General features: G+C 42.1%; 1 protein-coding gene across 1 annotated transcript in view; it reads right to left on the reverse strand.

The window, feature by feature from the left end:
- Positions 1-16,402, reverse strand: part of LOC104158915 (anthrax toxin receptor 1-like) — a gene marked incomplete at both ends in the record, with an annotated part of 23,636 nt that extends 7,234 nt beyond the window's left edge. Inside the window, 9 exons of the mRNA XM_009696684.1 lie at positions 53-91; positions 818-913; positions 5,163-5,241; positions 6,385-6,454; positions 8,732-8,830; positions 15,706-15,766; positions 15,868-15,948; positions 16,150-16,218; positions 16,323-16,402. Coding sequence (XP_009694986.1) covers positions 53-91; positions 818-913; positions 5,163-5,241; positions 6,385-6,454; positions 8,732-8,830; positions 15,706-15,766; positions 15,868-15,948; positions 16,150-16,218; positions 16,323-16,402 — 674 coding nt within the window. The remainder of the gene's footprint in view (positions 1-52; positions 92-817; positions 914-5,162; positions 5,242-6,384; positions 6,455-8,731; positions 8,831-15,705; positions 15,767-15,867; positions 15,949-16,149; positions 16,219-16,322) is intronic.
- Positions 16,403-16,615: the final 213 nt, after the last annotated feature.

Raw genomic sequence — 16,615 nt, forward strand, 5'->3', positions numbered from 1 at the left:
GCACAATACACTGGCTGTAGACAGTGCAACAGCTCAAAAATAGCATACTCACAGGCTCTGGAGGTGGTGGTGGCGGCGGCTCCTTGATCACCTGTAATACATAAACAATGGGAGAAATCTGAGATAATGGTAGAGTTCATCCATCTCAATGTTATGTCCTCTCTGCTTTCTTGCTCATGTCACAGATGGGTTGCCCCTGCTCCATTCCCCAACATTCAATCCTCTCATTAGCCCCATTGCTTTACAGTGGGTATAAAATAAATGCAGATGAGAAGCTAAATCGTTCACACTGAACCATGTGATTAGTCAAGAAGTGACCTATTAAGTAACTCTTAATACAGTTCCATATTCTGGTAGTTCGGCCTCAAAAATATCCTATAGTTACTAAGCTAGTACAAAATAGTCATGCAGAATCTGCAGCTCCTCTGAATTAAAAAAAAAAAGAATGCCTAACTTTTGTCTCTAAAAAGGACTGTAACAGCTTACACACACATTAGCAAATCAGTTCCATTACACTTTTCTGCAGCAGGTTTCAAATCTTGTTCTACGGAGGTCTTGATCCCTACAGAAACTTGGGCCATGTCCACAAGCTCACTTAAACTTATCATTCAGTGTCAAAATCACATAGGCCTTGCAACATTCAGAAACCCAGATCAGAGTGACTTCAATAAGTACTTTAAGTAATTTGTTGAATCAGGGCCTTACAAACCTGGCAGCATTTTTCTTAACAAAGTTAACCACCCACTCCAACACTTAGCTCTGTGCTTTCACAGAGAAGAGATGAAACCAAGTCAAAAAAATAAAAACTTGTACTTACCACTGTGCAGCAAAGGGGCCAGAACCACCACAGAAGAGCCAGAGCCAGCAGCAGAAAGAGAATCAGGAGAGCAATAAAAAGGATGGTCCCAGTCAGCTGCAAACAAGACAATGACTTCTGAGTTATCTGCGCATGTCACAAACAAGGCAGGAGCCCTGAAGTTACACATTTAGACTAGGCAAAATGAGCCAGGTTTCCCTCACTGCAAGGTCTCAGGTAGATTGTGCAGTCAATTACTATTGTCATTAGGGTCACATCAGTATTTTCTATGACAAATCTGTATTTGAAGTCATGATTCAGGGAAGAACCTCCTGCTTGTGGCGTGTATGATTGTGTCTGATTTATGTACAGATTTATAGTATGTTTGTAGTCCACTAGATTCAAGGGTGTTAAACTTGTACACAAACTACTCCCGAATCTGTGCTGACAGGTCCCTTAATACTGTCAGAGGGGTATTGCAAACTACACAACCACAGACTCTTAGGTGTTCAGAGTAACCTTTCATCACTAGAGATGCAAAATACACAAATGCTGATATTCAAAGAACGGGAATATTGGAGCTAAGAGTTTATGGGTAATTGTTCACATGTCAACATCACAGAACAGAGGAAAACTTACTTGCTCAGCCTCATCAGCTCCCAAGCCTGCCTGTATTGCCTTGTGACTCAAACTGCACACATAACCCCAGCCTGAGTGATTATGCAAACTAGCGTTTAATGCTGCTGGTTCTTGGTATGCTTCATAGAGCTGGTTTGACTATTTTTAATGAGATGCTGTAATCATGATCTTAAGCATTTCTGATTGTTATATTCCATCTATTTCTCTGCAGAGAATGGTGGGACTCTGGGGCTGGAGAGCTAAGGGTCTACATTCAAAATCAAAGTTAAATTTTCTTTAAAGAGCTTGAACCCCAAAAACTTCAAGTGTTAACTTGAATTAGGTTTTCAGAGCAGCCAGGCAACCAAAGAGAATCACAGTTTTGATTTCCCTGGGTAAATCTTGATGGATTCTTTGCACTCAGAGCATTTCATGTCAGTGTGTTCAGAAGAGCTATTAACTCTGTGTACTGCTCTGATGACTACAGGAAAGCAGGTCTTCATATGCTGCTTGGCCCCTGCAGAACACAGAGCACATGGCTTTTTGGAAATTAAACATTTGTTGCAGATGGGCAGTGGCATGCTGGGAGATGCTGTTTCCTTGGACTGCACTGGGCTCTGGGATGAGGTTAAGATTAGCTCTGGTGCTCCAGCCATTTCTTTTATACTGGGAAAAGAAACCTCTTCAATGGTAGATTTTCTGAGTTTGAGAAGAGGTTCAGTTCACCAGCAACAGGGGTACCAGAGAACAGGCAAAACTTAGCAAACTAAAGGAGAGCGTGGGACTAGGAAGATGTGAAAAGAGCTGGAAGAAAGGTCTGTGAATCAGGCTGAGGGAATAGAAGCTGGCTAGAGAGGAAGCTATAAGAGATTTTCAGAGAAGGATAGGTGGGTGGATATATGGAAAGGAAGCAAATTCCAAAGAAGATTTATGGAGGATAAAGTAGATGAGATTCACTATTAAATCTGAAACTGCTTGCTGAATTCCCATGACATCAGAAACTGACGCTCAGCCCCCTCTTACAACAGGAGTTCCTTCACTGTTCCAAGTGGGTTTGTTTTCCCCTTGGACAATGAAAAGGCTGAGGGTGGAAAAGAAAGTACCAGCTGATAAGAGCTTTGCAAAGTCTAGGTGAGATCCTGAGTGGCTGACTTGGGTGATACCTAGTTCTTTCTCAGGCCAAATCCTAGAGCTGTCAGCACTGACATGTTCAAGATGGGACTAACACAACCACAGCTTCTATTCCATGATTTCAGGCAGGTAGCCCAGTACCCCATATCTCTGAGTCACAGTATCACCATCCCTCTACTGCTCTCTGGCTTCTTGTTACAGATGCAACAAACTGACCTGGTTGGGGATACGCTATTTAGCTGATCTCATTCATTTGGTCAGGGAACAGCTGAAAGCCAAGGTGGAGTGCTGCAACATGTGCCAAACCCCCTGCTCAAAGGAATCCTGTGTTAGAAGACACACTACAAAGCTACAGTTCAGTGCTGCAGCCTGCCTCTCTGGCCCTCCTATGGCCTCATGCGGCACTAATGCATCTGGAAAGCAGGCACTTGAGAGGAATAAATTCCCAGTGTAGTCCATTTGCTGAGAAAAGGATGAGTAAGTCAAGCATAACTTGAGGTATTGCTGCACTCCTTAAAACCAAATACAAGCACAGTAGCAATGCAGTGCATGAGCCACAGATGCACAGACCACTGCTACTGTTACTCCAAACACACATTATCTCCTTGTTTTACAGCCTTTGTTTGCAGGCATCGCTTTTCCCGTGCTAAGTGCTCATATAAATCGCTGAGACATTTGCCAGCAGCAGCTCAGGAGCTGAAGAGTCCTCTTTCAATGATTAAATATACAAAGCATCATAGTGTAGCCAGACTGAAAAGGAAATAGCAAACTTCATGTAGCTGAACAGAAATAAGAACAGGGATCACACAGAGGCTTTAGGAGTAAAGTGAAGATACTTACTGTACGGAAAGGACAGAAGGGCCAGCTGGGGAGGAGAGCTGAGCAGGCCAGCTGACTGCCACTCACAGAAAAGGAAATGTGAGAGGAAAGGAAATGGAGGCAGTCTCTAAAACAAGAACAGTGAAATACAAGAAATTAAGACAAAGTTGGAAACTGAACTGCCAGCATCCCTGCTTATGGGATATAACTGCAGCGAGACAGTCTTTTTGTACCAGCTGAGAATCAGGCTTCCTGCCTCTTTCACATTCAATCTGCCAGAGGCTGGTCAAAAGTTGTCAGATTGACAGGACTGGAGATTGGATTCCTCTCCCTATCCTAAGGCTACCAAGAGGAAAGCTTCCTCCATCCATGCTCTGGCCTTTAGGAACCCCAGCTAGGGGTAAGACTTCAGTCTTCATCAGAAATAAGTTACATATGGGTAATTAAATGCACCAGTTAACACTTGTGTTTCACTGCAGACTCAAAAGGTTTTGCTGTACCCAAGGTAGAAGAGGGGAAAAAAAATGTGAAAATATCAGCCCTGAGCGTAGAAAATTTGGAGGAAAGTTTGGAAAATAATCAGGTGAAGCAGCAAACACATCTCTGCTAAATTCTGAGTCCCTGCACCCCAGACGGTACCAGCAATTTGGTGTGGTATTTCCCAGCTTTGTTGCTGAAAACATCAGAAAATAAGATTTGCAAGCTCCAGTCACTACTGCCTCTCTCTGCATGCCGGCCCTTCTGTTCTGTAGCTGTCAAAAAGGCCAACAATGATTACAAACCAGTATGACAGCATTTGGCATAGGCTATAAAAGTCCTTTTGACACTAATAACAATAAAGCTCAACTTTGATACACAGTGTTTATTATCAAGAACTTCAGCCAACTTGGTTTAGTCCACAAGTACAAGGCCACATCTTTAGCTACTGTACTTGTTTACACCAGCTATGGGCATTGCCTATTTTTACTCCAAGGCAAGGAAGACTCCGTATCTAGTAGCCAGCTTCTCAATTTTTATTGTTTGATTCTAAAATCAGATTTGATAAAGGATCACTTCTAGCTGTTGGTCCCTGATGCCCCACCTGGTCTTTTTGACCAAGAGATGCTCATATCAAAGCCATCGCTGTCCCACAGTGGCACATTCTCCCTCGGCTGGGTTGAGCAGCAGCCTTTTATCAAGAAGCTTATCCCAGGTTCCAAGGCTGCTATCTCTTTTTGGTCATCCTCCATGCCACTAAGAGAAAAGTAACCAGCCCCTGACATTAAAAACTGTAAAAACACCATAGCAAATCCTGAACAAGTAAAGGCAAATTGTAGTGATCTAAGAACAAATGCTGTGAGCTCCAACCAAAAAATAACCATGTAAATTTAGAGGACCTTCCATGCTGTGGCCCTTCCAGATCCACATCCTGGCAGTTGCACCTTTCACTCCAGATCTCATAAGGGATCCCAAAGCTCAACAGGGTGTTGCTTCCTAATGCTCCTTCCCTCATTTTCTCAGATTCCCTTCTAGTCAGATCCTAGCTTTGAGGATCCCTCTTTCCTGGGATACAAATGGGCAGGGTGCCTTTTGCTGTAATTTTTTTATTCATTAAATCTACCATGATCTACCTGTCAACAATAACAATTTAATCTTAACTAGCTCTGGTTATTTTTCAAAGAACTGCTGGGATGCAGTCAGTAACTGTGATGCAGAAGCTGTAGAGCTGATGCTCACTCAAGGAGGCTTTGCCTGAAGACCCACCGTCTCATACTAAGATCTCATGCTTTCTCTGTCAAGCCCCATTGCAATTACTTACACAGTGTGTGCTGGTGATGCTGACAGAGCTGGAGATGAACGTTAGCCCGTTGTTCATGCTGACTTGTAGGAAAACCACCCTAAAGCACAAAACAGATACACTTATTTTTAGTGTCATCTTTATACCCATTGTTACCTTTATTCTGACTGTGTTTTGGCCATTGGCTCATGAACACGCATGGATAGCATGCCCTGCTGAGTCAAGGCATTTTCATGGCTTCAGGTGCTCACCTGCCTCTGTCTCTGCTTGCCCAGGAGCTACCCTTTTTATGTTGGCTTAATTGAGTTGGGGCATATGCTCTTTATTAAAAAAAACTTCATCCCACCTGGGGAAAAGGACACTAGGACAGCAAGTCATAACGTAAAGTCTCAGACATTTGCAATGCTATCCTAGATAGCACAAGAAACTTTAAGACTTTTTTTTTTTGAAAACCCTTCTGCAGCTTAAAGAGCCAGAATGTGTTTTCTTTTATATCCAAGCAAATCCAGAATATGTCACTGAGGTCAAGGGTAAAAACACTGAAGTGACAGTGAAATTAAAGAAGAATCTGGCCCTAGCCATTCTCCAATATCAGAGAAAGAGTTTGAGGGAAAAAAACCCAAACAAACACCAACCAAACAAAAAAGCCAACAAAAACCCATCAAACAACTTTCCCTCATCCACAAATAGGAAAGGGGAGGGAAGCATTCCTCCTCACCCCCAGTACAGTATTCAAGCACCCACAAGATCACCCAGGGGGAAGGTAGGGCCTTGTGCCATGTCTCCCAGGAGTCTGCAGGATTAAAACAGCTGAAAAATACCAACACTAGACAGAGCAGGGCAAAACACAGGAAGCAACATCTACAACAGCAGCAAAGGAATTCAAATCAAGCACCTCTTTTTAATCAAAATGAAAAGTTTGCCTGGAATTCAATTATTTTTTTGGTCTGAAAAAACAGGATATAGGCACAGACAAGAAATCACCATTCTATGGTTCTATGATATGGGGACATGGTCCAACAAGACCTTTGGTTAAGCTGTGCTAAAGGCCCAACATTGAATAGAGCTATGCAGGCTCATATTAGAGAGGATTTGGCACAAAGGGGATGGCTGTAATCCTGCCACACACACACAAATTTATAAGCTTGGCACTTGGGGCACAATTCTGAGCCCTTGGCTAAGTATTGACATCCTTATTCAGAAGTCCCCTCTCTCTTGACACGTGTTGGAAAGCAATACTTACTGTCCAGCATCTTCTATCACTGGGGCAGGACAAAGTAAGTAAGTGTCATGAACAAGGGTCGGCTTTTCATCTGAAAAGAAATGAATACAACTGTCAGGGATGAAAAAAAGAAATTGTCCCAAGCAGGCCACCCCCTGGAGAAGCATTGACACCAATGAGAGCCACAGATGAATTCAGTGTATGGGCAAGTACCAATATTCCCCAATGGTACTGATTACAAAGCCAAGTACTAGGATGACCATTCTTGTTGATGTCAATATAATATTATCAGGCTAGAGATACCACAGCTAAGAAATGGAAGCATATCTCTATTCCTGACAGCAGTGATCAGCCATTTGGAAGCCAGCTTTGAGCAATATTCATCTTACCTATCTGAAAAGTGCATGCAAAATCTACTCACACTGAATATTCTGACCCCACAAGCTGCTCAAGGGGTCAAAAGTATAGGGTTCAATTTTTGCCTACCCATTTCCAAACACACATACAGGAGAAGCCAAGGCTAAACTGAGCCCAGGGAAAAGGATGGACAGAGATGGGGTGGAGCTGAAGTGGACAGACACTGGAGAAAAAAACCCAAACAAACGATCATCAATCATATGGGACAGGCAAAGAGAGGCCATGACTGATGTTACCATGAGGACCTATCCTGCACTAGCTGCTGCTTCTCCTGTCCCCAACATCCCCTCTGTGGCAGCACCATCTGCAAATAGCCCATGTTTATAGGGCTTTGGTGCAGGCAGAGTCAAAATTAAGGCCATGGGTGTCTTCCCACCTCCTTGCACTCTGTTGCTCCAAGAGTCAGCAGGGCTAATCCTGTTGCTTTCAAAAGTCACATCCAGAAAGCCAAGTCCCATGAACACAGAGAGGAGGCCCAGCAGTAATCCCACAATGCCACTCCACTAAAAGTGTGTAAGCTGAGGCATAAGAGCAGACAAGTCACTGCTGTGACTGCAGCTTAGCTCTGAATAGCCAGCAAAGCAGCTACAGTGCTAGTCCAGAGAAAGAGTGGTCCACAAGAGTCCAACACAAGTGAACAAGGGACCAGTAAAAGCTGCCAGCTTATTTATACTTTGAGGCTTGATTACCTAGGAAAAAAAATTAACTCAAGCAACAACAGATATAAGAGTTGTTCCTTCATGCTTGGCCCACTCCAAGCACACCTGAAGACAAAACTCATTTCCCTGCTTTGGCAGAGGATGAGGCCATGGAAATCATAGCGGTATGTTTCCAGGCTAGCCTGAGGGCAAAAAGCCAGGCAGCATAGATCAGTGTCTCATCACATCTGTTGCAGGTCTAACCCAAGGAAAACACAACATGGAGATGTGGAATTAGGGTAGTTTTCCTCCCGTGTACTTCCAGGCTCAGGTCAGCACTCACTGTGTGAAGTCCAGTCAAGGTGCTAGTGGATTACGGACAAGGAAGAAAAAAGCAAAAAAGTCTGTCTACCTGGTAAACCACAAGAAACAGATGCTCTTTGCCAGGGATTTGTAAGTGGAATGAAAGCGAGACCACCAGAGTTTATTTGATGCAGCCTCCACGTAGGCAACTAGGATGCTAAATGAAGGAGCAATTCATGTGCTCCCTCTTGTAAGTGAATTCACTGCTAAGGAAGGCACCAGTCTGACCACGACAGGATATGAAAGCCTCTACTGTGCTCAGCCAACAAGGGCAGCATATACAGAAAAGGAGCAAAGCTCCCCTGCCCACACCATGCTTCACCCTGCCAGTCATACACTGCTTCTCGGGAATAAGAAAGGACTGCTGAGAAACTGGACACTCAGTCTTTTTTGGCCATTCAGCCCTTTGCCTGGCTGCTGAGACAGCAAACAAAAGACCCTGTTTAGCACAGTGATGACAGGGAGTTTCCACGTTACATGCTCACCGCGATGAGACCAGCATCAGAGAGGAATGTAGCAGGCCTGGGAAGGTCCTGCTTTACGGTGCCTCCTGAATTGGTGAATAGAGTCTGAAGACACGATCAGGGGATCAATACAGCATTATTTCTTTTTACTGGTGATGAACAAGGAGCAATTTTATTTCTCCCTCTTAAAAACTGATACCCAGTACTCACTGCTGTATGCAACCATCACATGCAGCATTATGACGTTGAAATTCATTGTGCAGCAATGCTCCCTATGTAAGCCCTCGCGACACAATGCCCACAGGTCACAGGATTGACTAAAGATGCATTTTGAGCTTCTGTTAGGAGTAGATCCCTACTTAGTTGCACCCACATCCACTGCAAGGACTCCCCCAATGTGGCTGAGAAGTGGGCTGTGTCACCTCTGTCACTCATGAGGTGACACAGCCACAGAGAGCACTGGAATCCATCAGCCTGCAAACTTACTGATAGTTAGGCTGTCGTTGAGCTTGAAGCTGCAGAGTACCTGGTCAATATTTCTTGCATGATAAAAGCCGTTGCCTCTTACCACAACTTGAAATGATTCTGTAAGTAAAAATACAGAAGAGTAATGAAAAATAGTTCAAATACAGTGTTTCCTTCCACAGTGATCTGAATTACAACATGACAATGGCTGTTCCCTGCCCTATGCCCAAAACAAAACATTCACACTGACACTCTCAATACTCAGCAGCAATGGTCAAGAGTGCTATAGTGGCACTGATGCTTCACAGAGCAACACTCATCTCAAGGTTGTTCCTGCAAGCATCCTGTTGACCCCAATGCCTTAATTAAAGGTACCACAGTAATACTGTTAGCCTGACATGGGTGATGTCATCTCATGGTTCTTCCAGGGCTTTTGGGCCAGACACCCTTGTTAACCATAAGCACTAGTCCTTCCTCCTATCTTCACAGCAGATGGCACTTGGCTTTCAGCAGCAGCTCTGTTCAGACAGATGCAGACAAAAAAGACTCCCCTCATAAGCCTCCTGTTAAGGGTTAGAGAGGAAGCTTTGTGTTTGGTACAAGACCTGGAAAAATACAGTCTTTCAGTCCATATGAGAACTTAGCCTGTGCACAGCCCCGTTAGCATCTGCTGCACATGGGAATAACTAAAAGCCCAGGTGCTGCAGTTTTCTTTGCGCTCTTACCCCACACCCCTGCCCCAGCAGGGGAAACCACTAGTGGCACAAGAAACCTGCCACCTCAGACACACCATCTGCTGTCCAGAGCAAGCACTCCTAAACCTGCCCTTCAGCTGCTCTCAACTTCTGCTGCTTCAGTCCTGATGGGGGGGACACACATCTGTGATTTTTGTCATTACTGTGATAAGCAACTGCGATTTGTTCATTCAAGCAGGAAACGCATTGTCAGTTTTTTTCAGCCAACTTTTCAATGGTCTTTCTACCGACAGAGCAGTTTTGTATCTGAGTAAAGCCAACCTAGGAAGGTTGCTGCCAGAACTGAGATCACAACTGCACATGCCCCCCACCGTTGGCACCACTGGTCATGTTGCAGTGCACTGAGTCTGCTCACACACCTGAAAAATAACCCTCTGTTTGTTGCCAGAGAAATCAGTAAGGTGATCTGCCTGAGTGAGCATCTGCTGGGAACAGCAATGCGCAGGAGAAGGGAAGGGACACAGAGACAAGTCACAGTAGAATCAGGTGAGTTTATGTCTATTGTGAGAGCCCTTCGAGTCAGTGTACCCAGGACAGTTAGAAACAGAAAAGGTAATTTGTGGAAGAAGGTATTAAGAAGCCTGGTTTTATTTGTCAGCTTCTTAACAGCAAGCTTTTAACATTTTTTCTTAGTAACCTATATGTGTAACACTTCTCAGAGCTCTGATAACAGCACAACAGAACTGTTTGCTGCTCTTCCTTCCCTTTCACCTTACACAGGTGGAGGCAGACACAGAGCCACAGTCTCCTTCCTCTCGGGGCCAGCCCAAATTGCCAAGCTAGGCACGAGATGCACCAGGAGGAGGTGGCAAGGGGAACTTCCCTCTAGGTCACAAAGTGCATTGTAGATGCTACACTGACCAGAGGTAACATCATTAACACAGGCAGGGAGAGATATTACAAATTTGTTCTGTGCCAAATGTATTTTTGAAACTCCCTTTGATGCTACATGCAAGAAGCCCGCTGACAGCCGAGACTCACGGCATACAGCAAGGGAAAGCACAGAAGTTGCTCTTTCACACAAATCTCCTGCTTAATCTGAATCCTCCAGAGCTCGCTTATACCAGCTGCTGAGCAGCATTTGAGACCAGCCCAATTACCAGGGCAATACCAGCACAACACAGGACCAATTAACCTTCAAGGCATACATAGAAAAATACAAATAAACTGCATAAAAGTTCTCCCCTAGCAGCAAGTAAAACCATGAACAAGTCCACACGCATTATCAATTATATTTTGACCAACATACTAAAAATGAGAGGAAAACAATGCTGATGGGATTGAAGGGAGCAGTACCTAACTTTTAGTGATATGAGATCTGGTTTTTGATAACTTTTAATATGATGCACTGCCATGTTATTTGTATGCTTTGGAGGAAGGATTTATTATGGGATAACACTACCTGAGGCCCAAAGGTGGCTGAAATACATACCCAGCTTCATCTGTCTGCTCTTCACTATCAAGTTACTGCAAGGCAAGCTAGCACGAGCATGCGGAGCACTTCAACTTTTCTGTACAAACAGCTTGTTCTTGCTAAAAACACATTCTCACTACATTGAGGTGTAATGCAACTCCAAGTGAATTGGACAAGGGCATGCACAAATTATGGTCAAGCACTGGAAACTCATACTCTGGTGTTCCTCATGGTAACTTTCCCTTAGAGCAGTGTTCTGAACTGACACAGGCTGCAAGAAACATGGGAATAGAAGATATTTTTGGGAGGAGAAAAAGAAAGTATCTACTGGAGTGCATATTAAAGTGAAACACATGCTTTGATGCTTTGCTGAAGAAAGATGATAAAATTTGAGACCTCACTGAGCACATCAAGAACCAAACACACAAAGCCAGCATCAGAATTTCGTCTCTTTTTTGAAGGAAGAGTTACACCTCCTGGTTCCCACTGGGGGTGGAGGGCACTTCTTTAAACAAATAAAAATGGACAGTAGGGCAGATTCAGTAAGAATCTGGAGTTACTCTAAGTCTGATTCATGCCTTGAGCCATTCCACATCTAACCCAGCTGATATGCTGAGAATTATTCTTGATGAGCATCCCTTTTTTTGCCAGCAGAGCTGAGAGTCATGGCCAGCCCCAAGGTGGATGAGGCCTCTGCCCACCCGCCAGAACTACCTGCCTGGGACCACACATTACCCCATACTTAATTCTAGCCAGCCCACTCCACAGTGACTTGAACACCCAGCTAAGATGATAATTTCTTTTTTTCCCTCTCAATTTTATATTAGAAAAGCAGCTCGCTGAAATAAAATTGAACTTAGATTTTTATTTCCCCCCTGTCCTGAACTAATGGTCTTAAAAGGCAGCAACCACAAAGGCTTAATAGCTATTTCAGTGGCTTTAAAAAAATGCAGCAAGTAAGAGACTTTCATCACAAAACATCAAAGATAAAAGCTACATCTAGAAGTTTAGTCTTGTCAAGACCGTTTACCTCTCCTGCCCTTCTTTTCACCGTCACTGCCACTCTGCACAGTCAGTCATGAACAACTGACTGGGTAGTAACCTGTCCACCAACACAAGCTGACAGTGTAGTTTCAATAGCAGACTTGCACAGAAATGTAAATAGCTGGTACTGGATTTGGTTGTTGCTGTTAAGAAGCCTGCCCCTTCAGATGCTCTGGAGCATTAAGGTGTTCTGGATGATGGTCTGTTGAAATGGCTAATTTCATTTAATTTTGCGCCCTGGCTCTGGCTGCGTCCTTTTCTTCCTTAGTTACTGTCAGATCGTAGATTGTAGCTTTTGACAAGACAGCGAAGGGAAAAAGGTCAGCACTGAAATAACCAGGCGGCGCTGGCAGCGAGATGGTAGGTTGAAGCTGGTGTGCGCTGACTGTGCTGTCGGCTTCACTTCTGTGACTCTGATGAGAAGCTGACGGCTTGCATCCACACCTGGTAGTTGATGTGGCCAGTAGGATGCCACATCCAACAAAACCTTTCAATCACATCTGTGTACCATAAGCATAATCAAAGCAATGATGCTGTCAAACAGGATATGAGGCACCTCCAATTCTGCACTGATAGCCTGTTTACAGGCTGCATGTCTTGGTCACTTTAAATCAGAGGGAACAGGAAGGACCCAACTATATTGCTCCACACTGGGGATGATGAATTTGCAGGGTCAAAAAGCATTAAGCATCAGATAGCTGTCACAATGTGATGAGATCAATTTGTAAATGGACTTCCCAGATAGTTTCGTCCCAGACAGCCAGAGTCCCAACTGGAATTGTCATCCATGGAAATTGTTTCACCAGCATTTTACTAAACCTCTGGCAAGTGAAAAAGGCAGCTGAGATCACCAGTAACCACCAGCATGGTGGTAATTAGGAGTTGCAATAACAGTTACAAGGAGTGGGTCAGTCTGCTCTAAGCCCTGATCATGAGTGGCTTCCACTGAGCAACACAAAGCCCTCATGATCTCGTATCAGATTCTAAAAATTAGTAATAACACTGAATAAAAGCCAAACTGATTATCAGCTCCTCACTCAGATAAGTTGCATACAAAAAGCATGGAGAGAGTCACATTTCAAGGCTGTAAACAAGCAAGCTTCTTTGCTGGAGAATATATTGCACTCTTTGAAAAGGTCTACTATTTTTTGATCAAAATTTTGAGATGCAAATTTCAATTACATATTTTTAAAAACAAAAAAAAATGCCTAACTTAGAAAAAAGGGAAAGGAATGTTGCATTTCTAGAAAATCTTATGTTCTAATTTTCAGCCAGTTCTAAATGCAGGGGTATATATATATATATTTATATAGGATTCAATGGCTATGTATCTTACCAATACATTATCAGGAAAATATATTAGTAATTACCTAGAATTTAAATGCATTTTAAATTCTGAGATGACTTCATAGGCTTCAGTATTTTTTGTGTTAAAAATCCAAATAAAGTACATTAAAAAAACAAATTACATTACATATAGAGTAGAACTATATCTGACTGTCCAGTGAACTGGATTCAGGATCTGGATTCACACTACCGTGAAAAAAGTTGTTCAATCCCAGGAGATTCCCTCCAGGAGATAGTGGTGCACACAGCTATGAAGATGAACCTCTGGCTATGTTGAAGTAACTGGGATAATAAAGGATAATAAAGCCAAGCACAAGTGTAAATATTTGCAGCCTCACACCATAAAACCTCTTGCAGGAGTTCATTTCAGATAAGACTTGCAGGACTAGACTCATAATAAAAGCTATTACAGGCCTGATTCTTGGTGCTAAAAACCGTTTAACCCACAACAACAGTATGCACTATCTGGAACTGCAGTTTTGGCTTCCTCCTATTTTCAAGCTCCCTGCTGATGCAAGCAAACCTTCAAGCACGAGAGATCCAAGTCTTCATGCCCTGGTGATTCAGCACCACACTTCGCCATATGCCAGCGTTTGTTGGATGGCTTTGTCAGCAGGGACAGAACAACCTCAGAATTCAAGTGAAACAAGTGTCGGTATTTTGCTGAATCAGCAGCAATACACAGAAACTGGTTCTGCCTGATTTATATTGGTTTGATTTGAAAACTACAAAGACACTGAAAAACTTTTACAGATGCAAGTAATGCAACAATTTTTTTTTTTTAAGGAGTGCAAGCTATTGTTAAGTGTACTTGTGTATTTTTAATCACTTTTGTGATAAAGTAGTTACCTAGTAAGCTTGGCAAAAAAAAAATGAAGTGGTTTGAACTCATGAATCAGGAATCAAATTGATTCCTTTTGAAAAAGTAAAAAATTACTTTTGGCTGAAATATATCTATTTTTGAAAAGCAAATATTTTCTTGAAAATTTATTTTCTCAAATACTTTAGAAAAATATTTTCAAATTTCCATTTGAAAAATTTGTTTCAGATTCAACTTTCCAATATTCTTAACATTTTTCTAAACAATTACAAGTACACTACTGAAATTCCTCCTATTGGAACACTCACATTTTTGTGGAGCTAAATGCAATTTTTGGTGAACAGGAAAGTCTGCAATAAGCTGTGGCACAAAAAATTGCGTGGTATACAATAAGCAAGCAAAAAAGAAAGAATTTATCACTATGAAATAAAAAAGCATTGAAATCTCAAAGCTTTAAAATTGTTTTTGTTTTTTTGGTTTTTTTTTTTGTTTTGGTTTTTTTTTTGTGTTTTTGTTTTTGTTTTTTTTTTTTATCAACTCCACAAAGAGATTTTTAAAAGCAAAATCTTTCCTTTTCTAATTTTTCCACAGACAAGATTTTATCATGAAAGTCTAGTCCACAATTATATATTTAGGAATAGTTCAAAAGATACAGGATATTTAATTTTAAATTGAAATACTCTGGGCAAGATCATATTGCGATTGACATGGGGAAATGAAGAGTGAACAATTTCTCTTCTCTGTGATATTTTTTAGATTTTTCCCAAGTGTCCTATTTTTATTTGTTTTCAAGGTCAGCTTTCATGCATTGCTGCTATTTTATTTTTAAGTGCTGATCTTTACAGCGTATAAGAAAATGAACACAAGACAGTAAACATCAGATCTAAATAACTGTGCTGTAAACTGTACCTTCCAGCAAACTTATGGTGTCACTCTTACTCCGCTGCAATAGCCTCTTAAGTAGACAAAAACACAGCAGTGAATTGCTAACGTAAACCAGAAAAAAATCCAAGTTAAATACACTAGACATGAAAGGCATGAAATTATCAACAGCTCCTCTGGGGATACTTCATGTTTGCCATATAGGCTAACAGTTCTTTCATTGCGAATAAGTAAAACATTAGTACTTTGGAAAAACACATCAGGTACCTTGGCCTATGCGGTTAATTATATCTGGTTCAATAAACCTGAAACTTCTGTGAATGTTTTGCAAAACCTTATTCTAACCGCTCACAAGTCCTAGCAGATCCTAGGAACGCAGTCTTTCCAGAAATTTGAGAGACATCACCCCTAGACCCTAAAGCACCTCTGGCAGTCTGGTTTTACACCGCTTCTGTCTCCTCCTTCTCTTGGATATTTTGAAAAGCGGTGTTCCCAACTCCCTAAGTGCTACCTAAGTCAACTCTCCAAGCTGGCATTCAGACAGAGCACCTACCTGTTTATCGGCACAGATTTTTTTCCTCAAGTGAGAAGGAACACACAGGGCTTTAGTTATGGCCAAAGGGGATGCTCTAACACATCCACAGGCTTCAGCTCTAATACCACATTAGGTAGTTACTGACATTTCATCATTGTCATTCGTTTGCCTTATCACATTGCTCTTGTGGAAACTTACCTCCTGCACAAACACTCGATGGTTCAGCTGCTAGGATCTCAATGCAAGATTTCTTGAGAATCTAAAAGATTTAGATAATGGCATTTTTGGCAATCATTTTTATGTATGCTTTATTAATACAGGAAGGGTGCTCTTTTCTGGGTTTCAGAATACCCAACTTACTGAATCAATGGTTCCTCTCAGGGCATAAAAACCTCCCGTAACTGGAAAAACATGATCGATGCTGTCAGCAATTGTTGACAGCTGCAAAGACAGACAATCATAAATCATGAGGAAAACAAAATTACAGTGAACAAAACCAGGCCCTTTCATATTTGCTAAGAGACATCACACTGACACGAAATTATTTATGCCTCAAGTAATTAAATAAATGTCTTCATCTGATGCTGTTACTTGTGCACCAGTAAAACAGAAAAACAAAACAAGAAGAAAGCAAGCACTTACCTGAGTTTCATTGAAATCCTTCACTCCAACACAATAAACAATAGCTCCAAGACTTCTGGCTCTGTTGGCCTAAAAAAAATTGCCATTAAGTGCAAATCCATATAATCAGTGGAGCCAGTAAATGCCTACGGGTTTGACATCAGCTAGTTTGGGTAAACGTGAAGGTGACTTACTTCTTGTTCTGCATAATAAAACTGAACATCTTGCAATTCTCCATCCGTCAGAGCAATAATCACACTAGCGGTCCGAACTCCTACAGGGAGGATAGTTAACAGATTGCATACATATGACACAAGATTCAGCAATGAAAAGAAAGTTTGAAGTGAGGCATCCCTTTTGGTTGACAAATAAATGCAAAATTGTAAGGCCAGACTCTCAGCATGATTTGTATGGACTTTATTGGAGATATACCAACTGAAGGTCAGATGCAAAATAGCATGCAATAAGCCAAAACCTGTGCACATTC

The sequence above is a fragment of the Cariama cristata genome, unplaced genomic scaffold (assembly GCF_000690535.1).
Source record: "Cariama cristata isolate BGI_N322 unplaced genomic scaffold, ASM69053v1 scaffold37373, whole genome shotgun sequence".
Classification (NCBI taxonomy): domain Eukaryota; kingdom Metazoa; phylum Chordata; class Aves; order Cariamiformes; family Cariamidae; genus Cariama; species Cariama cristata.